This window comes from Trachypithecus francoisi, unplaced genomic scaffold, assembly GCF_009764315.1.
Source record: "Trachypithecus francoisi isolate TF-2019V2 unplaced genomic scaffold, Tfra_2.0 Lachesis_group5, whole genome shotgun sequence".
Lineage (NCBI taxonomy): Eukaryota > Metazoa > Chordata > Mammalia > Primates > Cercopithecidae > Trachypithecus > Trachypithecus francoisi.
The window spans coordinates 12,242,542-12,266,334 of record NW_022681470.1 but is presented as its reverse complement, the minus strand read 5'-3'; the positions used below and the strand labels follow the sequence as shown (position 1 = coordinate 12,266,334).

Sequence of the window (23,793 nt, the reverse complement as noted above, 5' to 3'; positions counted from 1 at the left end):
CTCTATTCTCCAGGTATCTTAAGTTCTCTTTAATATTTATTATCCCATTGTCTCTCTAGATTTCATTCTGAATAATTTATTTGCATCTATCTTCCATTCACTTATTCATTAATTCAGCCTATTTACTGAGGCCCAACATAACATTTGCACGTTTTAAGTGCTGGGGATATAAAATTAGAAAAAAAAAAAAAAAAAAAACCAGACAAAAATCTCTGCCCTCAAGGAGTTTACATTCTCATAGGGAAAAGGGGGTGCAAAATGAATGAACAAAGTACAGAATGTCAGATGGTAATAAAGTGATATAGAAGAAATCTAGGGACTGGAAACAGACTGCAGAACTGGGGCTGCTAACCATTTAAAACAGGACAGTTACAGAAGGTGTCAATGAAATTTTGGCGAGGAGCAAGACATGTAGGTATATGGTGGGACAGCACTCCAGGCATCGGGAGTGAGTACAAAGATCCTAAGCAGTAAGCTTGCCCCGTGTTGGTGAGGAATAAGGAGGACTATGCAATAGGCAAGAAGGAGAATTAGACCACTGTAAGATTTTAGCTTTTACTGAATCTGAGTTATTTTATCACACCAACCGATTCTCCAACTCTGAGACCAACTGGGTGGTGTCCAATAATTCAATTCTGACACTATCCACCATCAGTGCAGACCCACAAATTAAGGGCTGAGTCCCACAAGATGGCCCCACTCCTGACACAAATCTCAGGCCCTGAGCCACTTGTTCTTCTGACTGGCTATCAATTGGGGGTTCCTAGCACTTCCATTGCAGGTTTGATAATTTGCCAGAATGGTTCACAGAACTCAGAAAGACACTTTACTTACAGTTACCAATTATTATAAAGGATACAATTCAGTAACAACCAAATGGAAGAGATGCATTGGGCAAGCTACTAAGGCAGAGGGATGTGCAGAGCCTCCCTGCCCTCTCTCAACATGCCACCCTCCCAATAAGTCAATGTGTTCCCCACCCAGAAACTCATCAAATCTAGTTGTTCAAGAGTTCTTACAGAGCTAATCTCCAGCACCCACCTCTGGCCTTCCTGGAGGTTGGTGGGGCCAAAGTTTCAACTTTCTAATTACTTGGGTCCTTGTGGTGACCAGCCCCCTATCCTGAAGTTATGTAGGGTCCCTGTCTTAAGTCATTGCATTACTATAAACACAGGTGTGATTGAAAGGGGCTCATTATGAATAACAAAAGGCACTCCTATGACTTAAGAAATTCCAAGGGTTTTAAAGGGCTCTGTGTCAGGAATCAGAAATAAAGACCAAATTATTTTTGGATTACACCATGTGAGACAGGAAGCCATTGGGGAGTTTTAAGCAAAGGGTGACAGGAATTTGGTGAGGATAGAAGGTTTCTCTTTTATATTTGCATGCTCAGGGACATTTAAGACAAGAGACATGTCAGATAAAGTGACACTTTAGCAGAAATCTAACAAAGCAAATCACATGAATACACGAGAAAAGAGGGTGCTAGGTAGAAGAAACAGTACAAAGGCTTTGAGGCAAGAACGTATCTGCCCTGTTTAAGAACAACAGGGAGGCCAATTTGGCTGGAGCTCTTGTATAAGGCGGGGGCGTGGGGCGCGGGTTGGGGGAGACTGTGGAAAAAGCAGATTTGGGGGAAAAGATCAGAAATGTGGTTTCTATATCAAGTTTGAGATATCAATCATCCAAGAGGAGATGTCGAAAAAGAAGTTGGATACATAGATCTAGAGCTGGGAATCCTAGTCTTGGAGACTAACATTGAGAGTCCACTGTACATTTGGTATTTAAAGCTAAGAGACCAGAAGAGGTGACTAAGATAAAGAGAAGAAAGAGTACAATATTTGAACCCTGAGGTTCAAACGATTAGTGGTCAAGGGAAGGGGAGGAACAAAGAAAAAACACTAAGGCAGACTGGTCCACTAGACAGGAAGACAACCAGAAAAGTTTAATATCCAGGATGTCAGAATAAAAATTATTTTAAGGGGCCGGGCGCGGTGGCTCAAGCCTGTAAACTTTGGGAGGCCGAGACGGGCGGATCACGAGGTCAGGAGATCGAGACCATCCTGGCTAACACGGTGAAACCCCGTCTCTACTAAAAAGTGCAAAAAACTAGCCGGGCGAGGTGGCGGACGCCTGTAGTCCCAGCTACTCGGGAGGCTGAGGCAGGAGAATGGCGTAAACCTGGGAGGCGGAGCTTGCAGTGAGCCGAGATCCGGCCACTGCACTCCAGCCTGGGCGACAGAGCAAGACTCCGTCTCAAAAAAAAAAAAAAAAAAATTATTTTAAGGAGATTGAGTGATGAGTTGTGAAAAAATGCCGTCAATAAGTAAAGCTGAGATTTAAGAGCCAACCATTGGCCTTAGCAACAAGGAGGATATTGGTGACCTTGCCAGGAGCAGTTTCAGAGGTGTGGTAGGAGCAAAAGTCTGATTAGAAAGGGCTGAAAAATAGAAGAACCAGCATAGGAAGAATAAATTAAATCTAACTCTTGAATTTTTCTAGAGGGAACAGAAAAAAATAGGCAAAGGCAGAGGGAATATGTGGATCAAAAGATAACTTTAAAACAGTAGAATTAGCAGCCTGTTTTATGACGTACAGTCCGGCTTTATCTCTTCACCCAAATCTCATGTCAAATTATAATCCCCAGTGTTGGAGAGGAGCCTGGTGGGAGGTGTCTGAATCATGGGGGCGGACTTCCCTCTTTCTGTTCTCCCGATAGTGAGTTCACATGAGAGCTGGTTGTTTAAAAGGGTGCAGCACTTCCCCGATTGTAAGTTTCCTGAGGCCTCCCCAGCCATGCTTCCCGTACAGCTGTGAGTCAATTAAATCTCTTTTCTTTAAAAATTACCCAGTCTCAGGTAATTCTTTATAGCAATACAAGAATGGACTAAGCCAGGCACAGTGGCTCACGCCCGTAATCCCAGCACACTGGGAGGTCAAGGCAGGCAGATCGCTTGAGGTTAGGAATTTGAGACCAGCTTGACCAACAGGGCAAAACCCCATCTCTACTAAAAGTACAAAAATTAGCCAGCGTTGTGGCTGGAGCTTGTAATCCCAGCTACTTGGGAGGCTGAGGCATAATAACTGCTTGAACCTGGGAAGTAGAGGTTGCAGTGAGCTGAGATTGAGCCACTGCTCTCCAGCCTGGGTGACAAAGGGAGGCTCTACTCCAGGAAACAAACAAACAAAAAAAAATGGACTAATACATGATGACAGTAAAATTCCACTTGAGAAGGACAAACTGATGATCCAGGAAAGAAAGAGAAGATTACTAGAGCCATGTCCGTGAGTGGGAAAGAAGGAATGAGACCTCACATGTAAGTGAAGGGACTGCCTTTGATAAAAGCACACAGTTCTTCAATGGTAACCAACAGGAGGTCAAAATATGTGGGTACAGAGACTAGTAAATGGATAGATGTCAGTTACTGTATGGAATTTCTCTTCTGATTGCTCCAATTTTAGTAAGGTATGAACTGAGAGTAAGGACAGATGAAAAGGTGATGGGGGATTAAGGAGAAAGAAAAAAGACATGAAATGATTGTCTAATTCAGTAATCATTTCTTCAGCTGGATATGATCAGCTATTTAATCCATCCATTGAGTTTTAAAATTCAGTTCTAGAACTTCTAATTCATTACTATTAAAATCTTTTTGGCCATTCTTTAAAATCTTTTTTCCCTTTTATACTTCAAGTTTCTTTTTATTTGAACACATTAAACATAGTGATATTAAATTATCTATCTGATAATTTCAGAACCTAAGGTCATTATGTGTTTGTTTCTGTTGTCTGTGTCTAATATCTGATTCATGGTGCCCTGTTTCCTTGTGTTTTGTGATATTTTACTGCTAGCTGTTTATTCTTCTTGGCACTTTATCTTCAATAATTTTTCAGGGTTTGAGTTAAAAATAAATTCCTCCAGAGGTGATGGATATTTGCTTTTATTAGTAACCTGGGGCATACAAATTTGGGACTGCTATGAATTTTCCCAGCATAAAAATATTTGGCTTGCAAACCTGCGTGAGGACTGACTCATGGTAACAAATTCTCAAAGTTTCTTCCCCACTTCTCCTAGCAAGTTTCTTTGCATTCCCCTTACTTGGAATGGGTTTCATTTCTCATTTACCCTTATATTGAGGATGTAATTGTTTGAAGTGCAGGCTCCAAACAGCTACCTCCTCAATATAAGGGTAAATGAGAAATGAATTTTGGTGGAGCCTCCTATTAGCTTCCTCTCACTGCGCAGACACGGGGCTATTTCTTGCCCACTCCACTCCATGCAACTGTTCAAGTAGCTCAAGATCTTTAGGGTTTAGGAGAAGCCCTCAGAGTAACGGACTGGTATATCACTATTGGAGTTCTAAGTTTCTGGCTTTTCATTTATTGAGGGGTTCTGTGTATTCCTTAATTTTACACCACCTCGGAAATGCATTTAGAATCTAATTGAAATTACTTTTGAAAGGAAGATTGTTCTATCACTTGTATGCACTATGCCTTTAGCTTCCAGTGCTTCACCATACTACAAAGTATATTTACATTTCATTTATAAGATAATGGGGCATGAGATACACAAACGCGTATCATTTTGTGTGCTCAAAAATGTTTTTCTGCTTTTATTTTGAAAGGAGATAACATTTAAAATATGTATCTCCTTAAATGACTGATTTCTTGTAAACAGAGGTAGTTTTCAAAAATTCTAATCCTTCCCTTTATCAGTTAGTTTTCTACCAATTTATTATATGGATGAAGTCAAAGAACTGGCTGAATTCCACTTTTTGATTTTCCTGTTTTCCTTCTGCTTTTCTATACTAGAGAGAATTGAAAATACCAACATACTGTATAGACCAGAAGGGGTTCCACATTAGGGCTCCACTGTAATGTCACTCGCTCATTTAAGACATTTAAGTTGGTTGAACTTCAGTTATCTCAATGGTCCCATTTTGGAGAGATGTATCAAATAAAATGAGATCATGTACGTGTAACCATGTTACAGATTAAAGTACTATCTAAAAGTTGAGCAGGCCAGGCGTGGTGGCTCACGCCTGTAATTCCAGCACTTTAGGAGGCCAAGGCGGGTGGATTGCCTGAGGTCAGGAGTTCGAGACTAGCCTGGCCAATGTGGTGAAACCCCATCTCTACTAAAAAATAAAAAATTAGCCGGGTGTGGTGGCACACGCCTGTAGTCCCAGCTACTTGGAAGGCTGAAACAGGAGAATCACTTGAACTCGGGAGGTGGAGGCTTCAGTGAGCCAAGATGGTGCCACCGCACTCCAGTCTGGGTGACACAGAGCAAGACTCCGTCTCAAAAAAAAAAAAAAAACAGTACAGTAGAAAGTACTGTTGGTGGCCTTGGCGTGGTGGCTCATGCCTGTAATCCCAGCACTTTAGGAGGCCGAGACAGGCAGATCACCTGAGGTCAGGAGTTCAAGACCAGCCTGGCCAACATGGCAAAACCCCATCACTACTAAACAAACAAACAACAACAACAACAAAAATACAAAAATCAGCCAGGTGCGGTGGCAAGCACCTGTTATCCCAGCCACTCAGGAAGCTGAGGCAGGGAGAATTGCTTAAACCCGTGAGGCAGAGGTTGCAGTGAGCCAACACATGCCATTGCACTCCAGCCTGGCCAACAGAGCGAGGCATTGTCTCAAAAAATAAAGAAAAAAAGAAAGAAAGTACAGCTGGGAACAAAAACCAAATACATTCACTTGGAAGACTGTTGGCACAATGCTACTTCAAATATTCACAAATCTTTAACTGTTGAACTATATTTATATTCATTTGAATATAATGAAATTAAAAGTACAGGGGCAGGCCAGGCACAGTGGCTCATACCTGTAATCCCAGCACCTGGGAAGCCAAAGTAAGAAACTTGCTGGAGGCCAGGAGTTGAAGATCAGCCCTACAACATAGTAAGTCCCCATCTCTATGCAAAAATTTTAAAAATACAGGTGAAATTACAAAACATTAATTACACATAATTAGTGGTAAATGAAAAAAATCTAAAATGAAGTTTCTAGATAAGCATAAATTAATATATGCTATATAAAAAGAGAAAATGGGAAATCTCATTTTAGAAAAATATCTAATTGTAAATTTCACTCAGAAACAACTAGTGACTAGAAAATAATTTTGCCAAAGACAATTTGGAAAATGTCCTTTCGTAAGTCTGCCCAGACTACCACTATCTATTCTATTTCAGTGTTTTCCAAGTGAGGTCCAAGAGGTAGTCAAAAGATAACTTTGCTACAGTTACTGTATTTGCAATGTTTGTTTAAAATGCTGTTATCTGGGCCACATTCCAGATCCGTTCAATCAATAATCTGGAGGTAGGGCCGGAGACTCTGCATTTTAACATGTTCCCCAACACCAAAAAGTTTGCCCCTTTTATTTTTATGGTTCACAGACACAAACGGACCATTCAGGCACTCTGGGATTTAGTGTGCCTGAATGGCACCATAAAACCATGAAATAAAGTGACTCAATTCAGAAAAACATGTTTTCACGGTTACACTCATAGTCAACCTTCCATTTTTCTTAGATGAGCACTAATTGCTTCAAATGACATCTCCCCTCATTATCAGGCCCCCTGAGACTTTCGTTTTATTTTTTTTGGCCCTTGCAGCAGGTGCAGACAACAGGCAGCAGCACCTGGCAATCAATTCAAATTCTACTGAATAGAAGCAAACACCTCTCTGAAGGCGAAAGGATCTGGTCAGCTAAGCCTCAGATTTCTAGCACACCGAGAACACTTGTAATCATCTCTTCACATCAACAACCAGGCAGCACCTCACGACTGCCTGAGCCAGAGCCTCCATCCACGAGACACAACGCCAGGCTCAGAACCCCCAGTCTCGTATTGGGACTTAAGTGGCGATGCCACTTGGCAGACACAGCTCAGCTGGGTAAAAACAAAGCAATCTTGAGCAAGGGAAGGTGCTCGAGGAAGGGTAAAAGCCCAGAAAGCTCTAGTCTGAAAGTTCAAGTGAGTGAAGTCTCGTCCCCTCCCAATTCCCTGCGCCTGGCGGGGCCTCGGGGGTCTGCTCTGTGCCCCCTACTCTCAGTCTCCCTCCCTCGCTAACTCCTGAAGGGAAGGACGTCACCGTTTCTCTAGGCGCTCGCCCCCTTCGCAAGACAGCTGAGGTGGTTCATGCCCGTCCCATCTCCCGCCACACTCCCAGCCGCTTAAAACATCGAGAGGAAAAAACGAAAACAGCTCAGGGGACCGTCACCATCTTCCTCTTTTGACTGCCATTACCCGGAGTGTCGCCGTCCCCCCCGCCCTGCGGGCGGTTCGCAGATGTTTCCCGCACTGGACGGTCAGGTCTCTGCTCCCCGGGTTTTCTGCTCGCCAGATATCACCTCTGTTTCGGCCCGGCCCGGCCCGGCCCTCCCCGCGCCACAGTCACGGCCCGTGTGTAGCGGCCGCGGGTGTTCGGCCGGGGGTTCCCGGCCGGCCATCACTCGGGCTTACCTGCGCCTCGACGACGCTCCGGAGGAAGCTCAGGGTGACCAGTAGCTGCACCGCGGCCGCTGCCCCCTGCCCAGCGCCTGCCCGGCGGACCCCTTGGCTCATGCTGATCTCTCCCCACGCCGCTGCCAGCCTGGTCCCTCGGGGCCGGGGAACGGCGGGCGGCCCGGGCGACGACCCAAGGGGACGGTTCCCAGCGGCCGAGCGGCTCCAGGATCAGAGGTTTGCACGCCGGTCCGGAGGCGGGAGATTGTCTCCGAAATACCCGGCAGCTGCGAGTGAGGCAGGAAAGGCGAGCTCCCCTACATCATCCCCCCAGGCGGCCCCGCCCCCAGCTCGCTCGGCTCATCGGCCACGCCCCCCGAGCGCGGGGCCTTGTGGGAGTTGTGGTCCTGGGCGGCCGCTTCGGCGCTGCAGCGGGAAGGCGGAGCCGACAAACTAGAGGACTCGGGAACTACAACTGCGAAAGCCGCCCCGCCTCCCCGAGGCCTCGGACTCCACGGCGGCCAATGAGGCGGGACCACGCGGGCCTCCAAAACACCCGGAGGTGCGGGCGGGGGAAGAGGAGCGAGCTCTTCTCCGGGAAACCAGGTTGGGGACCTCTCTGCGTCGGTCCGTGCTGTGGCTCCCGTCAGGCTCCAGGATTCACCCAGTATGCGGGAGAGTTAGGAACTAACGGTGCGGGATCTTTGACTTTCGGTCTGAAGCGTATTCTTTGTCTCATTCATTTTCCTGTAGCCTCACATCTGCTGTGGGTGCCTCTGTTAGCCACCTGTGACTTGTAGAGGTGGCTTTGGCTTTTTTTTAATTTCATGCACCCTAGATGTGGATGTCATCGGCCCTGCCCCAGCCCAACTCCTAGATTGACACGTGCAAGTATAACACATGCTAAAGAATGAAGACAAACCGAAAGGTTTATGATGAAATATGGGGATGGGGTAAAACAGAAAAACTTAAGAGTGACATAGATTGGGCGCAGATCCCAACTCTAAAACATTCTAGTTAGTTATTGGGCCTTAATTCCCACCCTATATCTTGTTCTAGGGCTACATAAGATTAGATGCAGAAAAACCTGAGTATAGTGCCTAGCACCTAGGAAGTACTCAATAAATGGTAACTGCTATTAGTTTTATTAATGTCTTTGATTTCTACAAAATGAATAATACATCTCCCTTGTGTTTATGTGGCAAGTATTAGTTTCTCATTGATGCTATAAGAAGCTATCACACATTTAGTTGCATACAACAAAAGAAATTCATTATCTTATAGTTCCGGAGATCAGGAGTCCAAAATGGACCTGTAGGGCTGTGTTGCTTTTGGAGGCTCTCGGGGACAATGTGTTTCCTTACCTTTTCCAGCTTCCAGAGGCCACCTGCATTTCCTGCCTCATGACCTCACATTATGATCACATCTTCTTCACTCCTTCTGCTTCCCTCGTCACATGCTTTCTCTTGTGACCCTAGCTCTTCTGTCTCTCTTGTATAAGGACCCTTGTGATTACACTGGTTACAGACCATCCTATCTCAAAATCCTTAACTTAATCACATCTGCAAAGTCCCTTTTGCCATGTAGGATAATATATTCACAAGTTCCAGAGATTAGGATAAGGATCTATAAATAGAGGGTCATTAATCAGCCTACCACATAGCGGTTTATACCTTTCAGAACCAGCAGAGCATTAAACCAAATGCAGGGTCCTGGGGTCGCTGACTGCACATGGTCACATGCCCATGAAGCCAGCCCTGCCTGTCCTTTTCCTCTCCAGCAACTCTTTCCCTTCTGCCTCCAAACTATCCAGATCTTTCCTAGTTTAAAACCAAAAAAATTGTCTGGGCGTGGTGGCTCACACCTGTAATCCCAGAACTTTGGGAGGCTGAGGAGAGCAGATCACCTGAGGTCGGGAGTTCGAGCCTGACCAACATGGAGAAACCCTGTCTCTACTAAAAATACAAAATTAGCCAGGCAAGGTAGCACATGCCTGTAATCCCAGCTACTTGGGAGGCTGAGGCAGGAGATCCCTTTAACCCAGGAGGTGGAGGTTGCGGTGAGCTGAGATCACGCCATTGCAGTCCAGCCTGGGCAACATAAAGCGAAACTCTGTCTCAAAAAAAAAAATTGTTGCTTCGTTTTTCCAGCTACTTTTCCATGTCTCCTTTTCTCTTCCAAATCCATACTTCTATCTGCTCGCTGCCTTCTTCCCTTCATATAAATCTGCTTTTGATAAGAGAAACTTTTTATCAAGTTTGGTAGACTTTTTTAAAATTCCTTGTCTGTGCTGCATTTGATGTTGTCAATAACACATACTTCCTGGGATTTTGTTATGCAAAACTTTTTTTTAAATTGTGGGTTATAAATTTTCCTATTATAAAATCTCAGGTTCTTTAAGGACTCTCTAGTGCCTGGATATCAAAGGCAGAATTCATGGCCTTCCAGAGGCTTGAAATATTTGTTATTAAAGAACAAAGGAAGACAGTGGTTCGGGGGTGGAGTGAAAAAAGAAAGAGAGAGAGACAAAGTGGACAGGGAACTCTAATGCAGACAGGGGTCAGATAGCTTCTGTCCTCTTAGTTACAGAATCCAGAAAGTCACAGCAACAAACCTCCCCGTTTGCTTTTGTTTTCAGCTCAGAAGCCTGACACATAACTTCTAGGGACAAATGAGATTTTTCTTGGCGAGTGAAATTGGAAATAGCAGATATTTGTCATGAGATATTAGCGTACCAAGGTTCACTTAGAGTGGTGTCTGTCATGATCTGTTTTAGTGTTCATTGTTATGAGTGCTATGGCGGGGTTGTTCCTTTGTGAACAGGCAGCCCTCCTCTTTGTTGTCTCATTCTGGCTGATTTACCTCTGCTTTCCCTAAAATCAGCTACACTGAAACTGGCATTGTGAGAGGCCGCGGCGATGTGCTGTCACCCATGCTTCCTGCAGATGATGTTCAGTTAGAACCTTCCCATTCCTAAGGCTGTGGTTAGAAGTTGAAACAGGAAGAAAGTGAAGACAACTAAACCCCTTTGACTGCACGCCACAAAAATCAGCTCTAGCTCTAATTTTTTTGAAATAGCAAATGAAAAAAATGTCAAATTGCTTACGGTACTGAGGAAGATTTCACCACACACCTCTAGAAAGGTAAGTCCATCAGGACAGAATTCAGGGACTCTAAAGAGTACAACTCATGATTGAACAGTCTCTTGTAGGGCATTGCCATTATACTTACCAATTCCCATCGCTTTTAGTCTTCTGTCCCTCCTATCAAAATTCACATTCTTTCTGGAGTTCAGCTTGCAGGTAGAATGTGAGCACCTTGATTCACAGTCCTACAGACCACAAGAAATGAGCCAGAGGTAGCTGCACAAACTACTACTTTCTTTTTCTTTTCTTTTTTTTTTTTTTTTTTTTTGAGACAGAGTCTCACTCTGTCACCCAGGCTGGCGTGCAGTGGTGTGATCTCACTGCAACCTCCACCTCCCAGATTCAAGCGATTCTTATGCCTCAGCCTCCAGGGGAACTGGGATTACAGAAGTGTGTCACCACACCTGGCTAATTTTTGTATTTTTAGTAGAGATGGGGTTTCACCATGTTGGCCAGGCTGGCCTCAAACAACTTTCTATTTTTAATAGAGGGGAAAGGGATGCTGGTCAGACAAAGGCAACAGTTGTCTCCTTCAGGACGTTGAGTTCTTATTGAGTACTGCATTCGAATTCACTTCCTTTGCCTCAGCTTGTATTCACACATTCATTACATTATCACAGATGTCTTTCCACGCCCCTCCCCCCAAGTGTATATGTTTTTATTCAGCCATTTAGTTTACAACATGAGGTAAAAGGAAAAAGTTCTCCTTGACCAGTATTTTACACAGTTGTCGTGTAAAACATTTTAGACTTCAGGGATTTATAAGGGATTACATTTCTGAAAAGTTAGGATTAGGTTAAACAAGTTTTTTTTTTTTTCTTGAGACGGAGTCTTGCTCTGTCACCCAGGCTGGAGTGCAACGGCACGATGTCAGCTCACTGCAACCTCCGCCTCCGGGGTTCAAGCAATTCTCCAGCCTCAGTCTCCCGAGTAGCTGGGATTATAGGCATGCGCCACCAAGCCCAGCTAATTTTTTGTATTTTTACTGGAGATGGGGTTTCACCATGCTGGCGAGGCTAGTGTCAAACTCCTGACCTCGTGATTTGCCCACCTCAAACTACTTTTAACTGAATTTTCCAGGTGACTCTTCCCTTCCAATAGTAACAAACTCTAGTTAGTTACATAAGTTTCTTCAAGGCCAAGTTTTCTCATCGTTGCTGATATCGTTAGAGCTGAAGCACTGCTATTTCGATCAGTATCCATCAATTCCACTTCAGAAACAAACTTTGCATTGGGTAGAATTTTGGCATCAGGCTGCGCTTTCCTTCCGTAAGCCTGTTCTGCTTCACTCTTCAATTGAGGCTTATCTCCTTTACCCAGTCAAGAGTGCTTCATCCCATCCGTGATACCTTTGCCTACTTTGACCTTAAAACTTAAAGGCTTAGTATTTTCTTTTTTGAACTTGTTTGAATGTGAGTATCAAAAACAGTCCCATCTTGTAGTGTTCCTGTATACCAGCCGTGAACAACATCTCCCAAAAAGGAGCAATGTTATTCACTGCTGTTCATCTCCCTTTTTTTTTTTTTTTTTTTTTGAATATGGAGTTTCGCTCTTGTTGCCCAGGCTGGAGGCTGGAGGGCAGTGGCGCGATCGCAGCTCACCACAACTTCCACCTCCTGAGTTCAAGTGATTCTCCTGCCTCAGCCTTCCCGAGTAGCTGGGATTATAAACATGTGCCACCACACCCGGCAAATTTTGTATTTTTAGTAGAGACTGGATTTCTCTATGTTGGTCAGGCTGGTCTCGAACTCCCGACCTCAGGTGATCCACCCGCCTCGGCCTCCCACAGTGCTGGGATTTCAGGCATGAGCAAATGCGTCCCGCCTTATCTCCCTTTTTTAGAACAGATTTTGCATATTTTGGTGGACCCTCAGCCAGAGTCTCTTCAGACTTGGTTTCTTTGGGTTTATCTTCATTAAGCTTCACATTTTTCACTTGCAAACACTTACCATATTGGCACCCTTGTAACACTCTGTTTCAAAAAGATGGTTATAGGCTGTAACCAAATGGTCCTTGTTAGCTGTCTTGCCCACGTTTTTAATGTTTCCTGATAATTTATGTTCTGCAAGAAACGAATCTGAATTGTGGTCCTACAGAAACTTGATAAAATCCTTCGTGGGCAGGTGCTTACTGTGCAGCTGCTCCAGGGTTCATGCCTGCAGTGGAATGGCAGGCCATCTTCCCCCATTGCCTGTGCCTCACTGAGCCAGCCGGCCGCAGTTCCCACAGATGTCTTGATTGTGGTATACCAAAAAGCATGCATCAGGACACTGGCTGACCAGAAATGGCAACAGTATACCTATTGTAGCTTATGTAATTTATGATTTACTATCACCAACTAGGTTAGATGAACCTAATTACCTGGAAGTGAGGTACAGGAAAACTGACGACGTTTTTTGAATGGAAGAATTTATGAACCTCTTGTATTTCCTAATGTGAGATGGATCAGGGCTAGCTATGTCAATCAGCACAACTCCCTCATTGTAAGCAATGATAATATATAATTGATTTGACCATGACAGTGGGTCACAGGGGTGTCCGAGAGAGAGAATACAGTCATGGGTTCTTAGTTTTTGTTTCTGGCTGGGTCACTAAAGCCTATTAAGTTTAGCCTCAAGGTGCCTCCTTACATATTTAATTTCAGCCAAAAGATATTTCTGTACATCATGAACTATAACAACTGGAGGTATAAACCAACCATAGCCCACACTTGTGCCAGTCACTAAGTTTTGGCCAAAGAAATGTAGCCAACTGTTTGAACCGTGTTCAAATAAGGCAAATGCCAAGCTGTAACCAATCCAGTTGTTTCTGTACCTCACTTCCATTTCCTGTAGGTCACTTTCCTTTTGCTGTCCATAAATCTTCCACCACGTGGCTGCACGGGAGTCTCTCTGAATCAGCTGTGATTCTGGGGGCCGCCCAATTCAGAAATAGTTCATTGCTCAGTTAAACTCTTTTAAATTTAATTCGGCTGAAGTTTTTCTTTTAACAAGCCCCTTCCTCATCCCTCTTTTCTGCTTATCACTAGAGACAGAAACTAAAACTATGACTTCAGGCCGCTAAAAGCCTAAAACTAAACAACGACAGAGGAAGGCGGGTTGAACAAGCTTGAGAGGGACATAGATGGTCATTCCACTAGGGCCAGCCATGACTGTATTTCCTATGATTCTAAATGAAGCCAAACAGCCTCAACTATGGATGACCTCAGTGTGCTTTTCAAACGGATAGTGTCAAAATGACAGAGGAGTTGAGAAGAAACTACTTAGGCAGATTGTGAGGGTATGGGAGTCCTCGGTAAGGTTTTTCTTTTTAATGAAAAGCAGCCCCCAAATCATTTTCTAACAAAGAGCAGCATGTAGAATTGAGCTGCAGACAATAGAAAATCAAGCTGGAAGCTTGCAGGGGTGAATACCGGCAGGAAAAAGCTACCTGGGACTAGACATCTTCAAATTAGCGGCCTCAACGTCCCTTTTCTTTGGCAGTGGCCTGGTCAAGTAGAAAGTCCATTTGCATAATAAGATTAGGGTGGGGTAGCCAGTCTTCCCTGCCCGCTATGTAAATGTCACACCTGATCCGTCCAATCTGTGGGCCCTATGTAAATCAGACACCGCCTCCTCAAACCAAACTATAAAATCCAGTGCACTCCACCACCCACCGGTCTTTCCTTGCAGAAGCCTCTCTCTCACTGGAGAGCTAGTCTCCTTTCTCTTTCTTTTGCCTATTAAGCCTCTGCTCCTAAACTCCTCCTGTGTGTTCCTGTCCTAAATCTTCCTGGCGCAAGATGATGAATCCTGGATATTTACCCCAGACAACGAAGCCGCTTCAAAAAGTGTTTCGATCAAGATTAATCTTATTTGTATTGGAAGTGTAGTCACACTGACACCATGTACAAAAACAGACTGATGTTGAGAAGCCAGAAGAACAGAAAAAAGAAACCAAAAACAGATTTACATTTATTACAGATGGACTCTGTTTTACACTCAAATAGAAATGATTACCCTCATCTCTTTATTTCTATGCTTCCCTTCCCCCCTTCCCACTCCATGTTCCCCTCTTCTGTGGAAGGATGGGGAATCATTTCATCTCTGTAGTCCAAAGTGAATCAGTGGAGCCCTATGGCAGTTCCTACACACAGTATTCACGTAGCACTAACCATCTGCCACTCTGCATTAGAGTTAGCTTTTCTGTGCACTGTGTATGTGTATTATAGCCTATCTAGAGTGCAAAGTTTTAGTAGACTCTATCTTTTTGTACTGTATTCCCTTTAGTGGTTACTGCCTAAGAACAATAGTCTGGAAACACTTGTTCATTGACTGAATATTGTTTACTATCTCAATTTATCTTAGGAGATAATATCTCACAACCAATTCTGAATGTGGGGGCCCCTGAACGTTTCTTGTGGAGGGCTGGGAAGTGGCTTTGTTAGGAAGGCATATTCCTGGAGAATGCAGTAAAATGAAACTGGCAGTCTTCCATTAAAGCAAAGGATTATAGTTTTTTAAACGGGGGTGCATTTGGGGGCTATGAAAAAGACTGAGGGAGTAACAGACTCCTCAGACTGGTGGAGGCCCATTACTGGAAACCATCACTGCTAGAGTTTGCCTCAAGCAGTACTTGAAATGTCTATAGCTAATGGATTCTGAAGCAAAGGCTTGAGAATTATCTTGAATAGATTGCCATAATGCTTAAGAAACTTTGTGAACTAACAAAATTGCACTAAGCATTTACATTTTCAAGATATCGTTGAATGTGTTGTGATTTTTTGATTGTGTTTCTTTGTATGGCTTGGTTAACTTGTGACTTCTAATGAAGGAGGAAATTGTTGATGAATGGCTCTAAATAAAAGTCAAGGTAATGGGATGGAAGTTAAAAACACCAGTAATTTTCTCACCTAATAGCAAGCTGAATTGTGATTAATGGACCTGCTGAGTAAGGGCAATCTGTTGTGTTTAAACAACTGTGTTTGCAGATAGTACTGGTGTGTTAACAACTGACCATGCCAGTTTCTTAAAACTGGATTTCCATCTGTGACATAGTTATAGGGGAATTTTGGCTTGGTGATTGGATTTCTGAATTTTACTGAGGGGATTTCTTCCCCTTGTCTTTTGACAATTAATAGGGATTAAAAGTTGTTAAAATCAAAGAACTTGTCTGGCCTGCGGCTTGTTATTAGTTGTCCTACCTTAAGTATTCCTCGTTTTTCTTTAATATTTACTCAGCTGCGTTGTTCTCAAGTATTTTCACTTAAGAGCATTAAAGCTGATAAACTTGAGTCAGTTAGAATTCATTCTATTTCTGGAGGAGTTGACATGGTGATATAGTTTGGATAAAACCTTTTCTATAACAAACACGATACTATGCTAGAAGTTAATATATGATGTGACAAGGAATCTAAATAATTGGAAAAACTAGAAACATAATTCTACCAATTTCCACCCCCCACATAACTTCTATAATGAAAAAAAAAAAAAAAAAGCCTTCACATAACCACAGAATTGTGAGGTACATTGGGACCATTTGACTTTTACCCACTCCATTCCACATAGGGTCCAGGGTAAATCACAGTGACAGCTAATACCACAAACATCATAGGAAGTAAAAAGGACCAAGGTCATAGAGATGGTGACAGCAAATAGGAAAAGGCTGACTGCACAGCCCAGCTGGACATGGTGGACTAATTCAGTGCATGGACAGCTAATTCAGTGGGTGGTTCTATGCTGGTACTAAGTTCTTCCCTCCTGTTGGTCTGTACGCCATGTCATTGGGAGCCTCAATAAGTTTAGTATCTCTACATTCAGCTCCTTTTTCATGAGTTCAGTTGAGTATGTATATGGATTACAGTCAGATGCGTCGTCTGTGCCTTGTGCTGCTGCTGCTTCTCTGCCTCCGCTGCCTTACTGTCCCCCTTTCCCACCCACCTGCCAGGAAAGTCTGTTTTTGTTGTTGTTGTTGTTGTTGTTGTTGTTGTTTGAAATGGAGTCTTGCTCTGTCACCCAGGCTAGAGTGCAGTGGCGTGATCTCAGCTCACTGCAACCTCCGCCTCCCAGGTTCAAGCGATTCTCCTGCCTCAGCCTCCCAAGTAGCTGGGATTACAGGCGTGCACCACCATGCCCAGCTAATTTTTGTATTTTTAGTAGGGATGGGGTTTCATCATGTTGGCCAGGATGCTCTTGATCTCTTGACGTCATGATCCACCCGCCTCGGCCTCCCAAACTGCTGGGATTACAGGCATGAGCCACCACGACCAGCCTAGAGTCTGGTTTTTATTGTGCAGCCTCAGTGAGGCAAGATCCTGACCTCCTGTGTGTTATTCTTTCTGGACTCAGATTTGGATTCCACTTGGCCTTAACAGAATCACCTGCTTGCCGGTTTTATTTTATATAATTTCCATTGTTCCATTTAGGGACTTTTGATGATCTCTCAGAGATACACATTCTTCAAGGATCTTTTTCTTCTACTTGAGCAGGATGGCCTTGCGTTTAGAATTGTATTTAAACATACTGTGCTCTTTTTCTGGAAAAGACAAGCTTATGATATAATCTGCAAGGTATTAAAAGTGCCTCTTACCTAATACTTTTCAAGGTTGGAATCCTAGTGGAATTCTTGTTTGTTATCACCCACAGTCACCCACAGGAGCAGGATAAGCCACCATAGTAAACTTACGTGAGCGAATCGTTCTAGTCCCCAAGAATGAAAAAGGCCATTTTATGTGTCTCCTTTTTCCCGTGATTCCAGGGATTTGCTTTCTATTCTGTTATCCAATGAAATCATCTCGCTATTTCTAAGGAATATTTTCAACAGTCTGCATTGCCACCAAGTTATAAAACAATCAGAAAACAGAGAGAAAATGTCCAACGAATTCAGAGATTATAATTATTTGGGAGTATCTTCTCCCCAATTTTTAGATACTATTTTTTTGTTAGTTTTGTTTTTTTGTTTTGTTTTTGAGACAGTCTCACTCTGTTGCCCAGGCTGGAGTGCAGTGGCATGATCTTGGCTCACTGCAACCTCTGCCTCCCAGATTCAAGCAGTTCTCTGCCTCAGACTCCCAAGTAGCTGGGATTACAGGTGCCCGCCAACACACCCGGCTAATTTTTGTATTTTTAGTAGAGACGGGGTTTCACCATCTTGGCCAGGTCGATCTTGAACTCCTGACTTCATGATCCACCCACCGCAGCCTCCCAGAGTGCTGGGATTACAGGCCTGAGCCACCGTGCCTGGCCCAGACACTGTTTTAATGATGTTTTAAAGTCTGATGTTCCTGGTGGTGCTTTTAAAAGGGATCCCTGGATTTATCATACAACCACATTAGAGCGATTCTTCACCATACGAAATAACTTACCAAAGAGGTTTTCCTACCAAATGACTTCACTGTACTTCTGAAATCACCATACATAAAAATTTACTGATTTATCAAAAAAAAAAGGCTCTAAGACTTTTAATAAAACATTTTTGAAAATCAGAAGGTGTGCTTATTCGAAACCATATGTTTATATCTGAAAGCTTTGTGTAGTCATTTTTTAAAAAATAGACTTTATCTTTTAGAGCAGTTTTAGTCTCATAGCAAAGTTAAGTGGAAAGTACAGAGAGTTTCCCTATAACCCTGCCCTGCACACACTGCCTCTCTACAGTCAACTTCACCACCACCGTGGTACATTTGTTACAATCAATTAAGCAGCATTGACATATCATTATCAAATTAATAGTTTACCTTCAGGTTAACTCTTTGTATTATATATCCTTTGGGGTTTTTTGTTTTGTTTTGTTTTGTTTTGAGATGGAGTCTGGCTCTGTAACCTAGGCTGGAGTGCAATGGTGGGATCTCGGCTCACTGCAACCTCCGCATCCCGGGTTCAAGCGATTCTCCTGCCTCAGCCTCTCAAGTAGCTAGGATTACAGGAGGGCGCCACCACACCTAATTTTTGCATTTTTAGTAGAGACAGGGTTTCACCATGTTGGCCAGGCTGGTCTTGAACTCCTGACCTCAAATGATCCACTCACCTCGGCCTCCCAAAGTGCTGAGATTACAGGCATGAGCCACCACACCTGGCCCATCCTATGGGTTTTGACAAGTGTTTAATAATGTGTATCTACAGTTGTAGAATCACACAGAATAGTTTTCGTTGCCTTAAAAATCCCCTGCACTCTACCTTTTCATCCCTCTCTGCCCCAGTGAAATAATTTAAAAATAAACCTTACTACCTAGAAGTTTATCTCACAAATGGAAAAGTCCATATGAGCTGGAATTCATTCTAACCACGTAGATTAAAACAAAACATCAAATTCATTAGCTTAAAATGGTTTCTCTTCATTCTGTCTGCATGATGTGCTTTCAAGAGAAAAAGAACTGCTGGGTAGTGGCGCCCAGTTATCTTACAAAACATTAATGATCATCAACTCGATATTCTGACCAAAATTATGAACCAGGAAAGTGAGATTTTAAATCTTGCAGCAATCCAGATGGCTTAAGTGAAATCAGAGATAAGAAAAATCTCTTTAGCACTGTCAAGGTTATGGAAGAAAATTAAGATACAATGACTGCTGTAGACTGTGTAGTCTCCCAAAATGTATGCACACTAAAATGATGGTATTTAGAAGTGGGGCCTTTGGGAGGTAATTAAGTCATGAGGGTTGAGCTTTCATGAATGGGGTTAGTGTCCTTATAAAAGAGACTGCAGAGAGCTCCTTCGTCTCTTCTCCATATGAGGACCCAGAGAGAAGATGGCGGTCTATGAACCAGGAAGTGGGCCTTCACCATACACTGAATCTGGCACATTGCTCTTGGACTCCCAGCCTCCAGAACTGTGAGAAATAAATATTTGTTGTTTAAGCTATGTAGTCTATGGTATTTCTGTTATAGCAGCCCAGACAGAAAGACAATGATTTTCCTTAGGTGTCTTTGGAATAGCACCCTACAGCCACGACTTCCCACATCATTCCGTACAGTCACCTCTGAAGTGCTTCAGACCAGAATTGGCTGAGGATTCTCTACACCTCAGCCTGCTGCATAAGGTATCTATGCCACCTGCATTTCTGCATGTAAAAAAACATAGCTCTGATATGTTTTGAGTGACAACTAAAAAATCCCCGTATTGTCCTGAAAAGTTGCATTCAAATCTTAATCTTTTTTTTTTTTTTTTTTTTTAGACAGAGTCTCACTCTCTCGCCTGGCTGGAGTGCAGTGGCGCAATCTTGGCTCACTGCAACCTCCACCTCCCGGGTTCAAGCAATTCTCCTGTCTCAGACTCCTGAGTAGCTGGAATTACAGGCACGTGCCATCACGCCCGGCTAATTTTTGTATTTTTAGTAGAGACGGGGTTTCACCATGTTGGTCAGGCTGGGCTCGAACTCCTGACCTCATGATCTGCCTGCTTCGGCCTCCCAAAATGCTGGGATTACAAGCATGAGCCACCACGCCCGGCCCTTTCTTAATCATTTTTTAATGGAAACCTACTAATGTGTTCTTGTTTGTTAATTTCTATGATGTGGAGGAATAGACCCTCCCCTGCCACTAGAGATAAGTAAAGGGTAGACAGCTACTTCTCAGGGATGTTATAGGGGGTTAGGCATCAAAATGAATGATTGAGCCATGTAGGTTTTAAGAGTTTTTCAACCTTGACTTTCATGATTCCACCCAAAAAACAGAGCTGTACTGAGCTTTTTTTCAACCAACCAACAAACGAAAAACACTTTATGACCTATTTGAAACATTTTAGAATAGTCCCGTTCTATTTTTAGTATGAACATCAGTGTCAGCAACTCAGTGAGTGGCCCATTGTCCCGTGCTCCCACATTCAAGAGTTTGAACTGGATTGAGTGAACGGAACCATCAGAAGTCACAGTCCTCATACTCATGAGATAAACTAGACTAGACTACATATAATAATGCCCAAGAAACAGGAATGTAGTATACTTAAAATATATATATATATATAGAGAGAGAGAGAGAGAGAGAGAGAGCAAGTGAACGGGCGTTGTGGTTCAAGCCAGCAATCCCAGCACTTTGGGAGGCTGAGGCGGGCGATTCACTTGAGGTCGGGAGTGTGAGACCAGCCTGGCCAATATAGCACAACCTCCTCTCTACTAAAAATATAAAAAATTAGCTGGGCATGGTGGTGCGTGCCTGTAATCCCAGCTACTTGGGAGGCTGAGGCAGGAGAGTTGCCTGAACCTGGCAGGCAGAGATTGCAGTGAACTGAGATCACATCACTGTACTCCTTTCCTGCCTGGGTGACAGAGTGATACTGTCTCAAAAAAAAAAAAAAAAAAAAGTGAGAAAAACTTTCTGACTCAAAGATTGAAACTTGAAACTAACAAAAGCTGGTGTTGAGATGAAGGGAACTAATTATTGTGGGGTTATTTTAATATAATTGTTTACTAAAGAAATTTTTTAAAGCATCTGAATATTAGTGTCATAAATAACTATTTGGGAGAAAAGTCATTGGACTGTCTTGGGATATCAGTACACTATTTCTTCCAACATTCATAGTACCAGCATTAGCAACATTCGGACTTTGCAGATTTTGAAGACAATCTTCTCATCCCAGAGTAAGTGTCTCATCCATCACTGTCATTATATTTAAAATATAATTACGTTGGCCGGGCGCAGTGGCTCATGCCTGTAATCCCAGCACTTTGGGAGGCCAAGGAGGGTGAATCACCTGAGTTCAGGACCTTGAGACCAGCCTGGCCAATATAGCACAACCTCCTCTCTACTAAAAATATAAAAAATTAGCTGGGCATGGTGGTGCGTGCCTGTAATCCCAGCTACTTGGGAGGCTGAGGCAGGAGAGTTGCCTGAACCTGGCAGGCAGAGATTGCAGTGAACTGAGATCACATCACTGTACTCCTTTCCTGCCTGGGTGACAGAGTGATACTGTCTCAAAAAAAAAAAAAAAAAAAAAAGTGAGAAAAACTTTCTGACTCAAAGATTGAAACTTGAAACTAACAAAAGCTGGTGTTGAGATGAAGGGAACTAATTATTGTGGGGTTATTTTAATATAATTGTTTACTAAAGAAATTTTTTAAAGCATCTGAATATTAGTGTCATAAATAACTATTTGGGAGAAAAGTCATTGGACTGTCTTGGGATATCAGTACACTATTTCTTCCAACATTCATAGTACCAGCATTAGCAACATTCGGACTTTGCAGATTTTGAAGACAATCTTCTCATCCCAGAGTAAGTGTCTCATCCATCACTGTCATTATATTTAAAATATAATTACGTTGGCCGGGCGCAGTGGCTCATGCCTGTAATCCCAGCACTTTGGGAGGCCAAGGAGGGTGAATCACCTGAGTTCAGGACCTTGAGACCAGCCTGGCCAACATAGTGAAACCCATCTCTACTAAAATTACAAAAATTAGCCAGATATGGTGGTGGACGCCTGTAATCCCAGCTACTCAGGAGGCTGAGGCAGGAGAATCACTTGAATGTGGAAGGTGGAGGTTGTAATGAGCCGAGACCCTGCCATTGCACTCCAGCCTGGCCTACAAGAGCGAAACTCTGTATCAAAAAAAAAAAAAAAAGAAAAAGAAAAGGAAAGAAAATAACATGCTCTAATGCATTTGCCACTTTTATAGGATTTTCTGTGTTGTGAATGAGAATTTGAATCAATTTTTCCTTTTTCAATTAAAAAAATAATAAACCTAAGCTGAGACGTGTTTTAAATGAGTCCTTCCCATCCCTCCAAAATTTTTTTCTTGTTCTTCCACATGGATTCTCATCTGTAAGTACTTCCCATGCTGAAAGGCAAAACTGGTGCGTGTCTTTCTTCGACTTCCTATGACCCATGAAGGAAAGAAGTTGTTGTTGTTGTTTGTGTTGTTTTTGAGATGGTGTTTCACTCTTGTTGCCCAGGCTGGAGTGCAATGGCGCTATCTCGGCTCACCGCAACCTCCGCCTCTTGAGTTCAAGCGATTCTCCTGCCTCAGCCTCCCGAGTAGCTGGAATTACAGGCATGCACCACCTGGCCCGGCTAATTTTTTGTATTTTTAGTAGAGACGGGATTTCTCCATTTTAGTCAGGCTGATCTCGAACTCCCGACCTCAGGTGATCCGCACGCCTTGGCCTCCCAAGATGTTGGGATTACAGGCATGAGCCACCACGCCCGGCCAGGAAAGAATGTTTTATGAAGATGTAATCCTTCAGCTGAGGGTTCAAGTATGAAGCAATGGTCTTTGATTTTCCTTCCTTTAGATCAATCAAAAATTTTAAAGTGAATAAAATGACCATAAGGCAATTAGGGTAATATTATTTACATACTTTTTTAAAAAATAAAAGTTGAGGCTGCGCATTGTGGCTAATACCTGTACTCTCAGTGCTGTGGGAGGCTGAGGCAGGAAGATCGCTTGAGCCCAGGAGCTAGAGACCAGCCTGGGCAACAGAGCAAGACTGTGTCTCTACAAAATTTTGAAAATTAGCCACGTGTGGTGGTGTGTCCCTTTAGCCAGGCTACTTCAGCCAAGCTGAAGTGGGAGGACTGCTTGAGCCCTGGGGTTCATGGCTGCAGTGAGCCATGATCACACCACTGCACTCCAACCTGCGTGACAGAGTAAAACCCTGTCTCAAAAAATCAATACAAAATTGTTAAAAGTTGAACAATGATTAAAAACTACATATAGCGTTTGTATGCATGTGGATAAGATCTGGTTAGAAAACATGGACAAATGAAATCAGTTTCATATGCTTGCAAAAATGTAGGTACGTTTTAAATGTTTATTGAAATGTACATTTGTTGGAGGCACAAATATTTCTTATGATTAGGCATAATTGAAGCCTGTCAGTAACAATATGAACAATTAAGCAGCTGATCAATTATTGCCTCCTCCTCCCTGCTCTTGTTACCCAATAAATAGGAAGAGCTGTAGAAGTTTGGGGGACTGCCTTTACTCACTAGAAGCAGGGAGCTCTCTTCTTCCCCATGCTAGTCCTTCCTTAAAATAGTTACTTTTGTGTTAAATTATTTTTTCTAGTTCATCCCTTCGTTCGGTCATAATGATGGTCTCAAAAGTAATGGTAGTAACTGCTGCAGTGACGGTCTCAAGCAGTAGTAGTGGCAGTCAGCCACATACATTTATATAGCTACCTTATCTGTGAAATAAAGTTAGTGATGACACTGAATATCTACAGCGAGAGATAAAGATAGGATGGGAACAGATGTGCATGTATATATGCATATTTTCAAACTG

At 43.1% G+C, this 23,793-nt stretch overlaps 1 protein-coding gene and 1 pseudogene across 2 annotated transcripts in view; both read right to left on the bottom strand.

Moving 5' to 3' along the window:
• The window catches only part of ERO1B (endoplasmic reticulum oxidoreductase 1 beta), a 66,591-nt gene extending 58,763 nt beyond the window's left edge, over positions 1-7,828 (bottom strand). For both annotated transcript variants that reach the window (XM_033198279.1, XM_033198280.1), the window contains exon 1: positions 7,475-7,828. In XM_033198279.1, the coding sequence (XP_033054170.1) occupies positions 7,475-7,576 (102 nt within the window). In that variant the 5' untranslated portion in view covers positions 7,577-7,828. The remainder of the gene's footprint in view (positions 1-7,474) is intronic.
• A 3,884-nt stretch (positions 7,829-11,712) lies between these two features.
• The window catches only part of LOC117076333, a 53,556-nt pseudogene continuing 41,475 nt past the window's right edge, over positions 11,713-23,793 (bottom strand).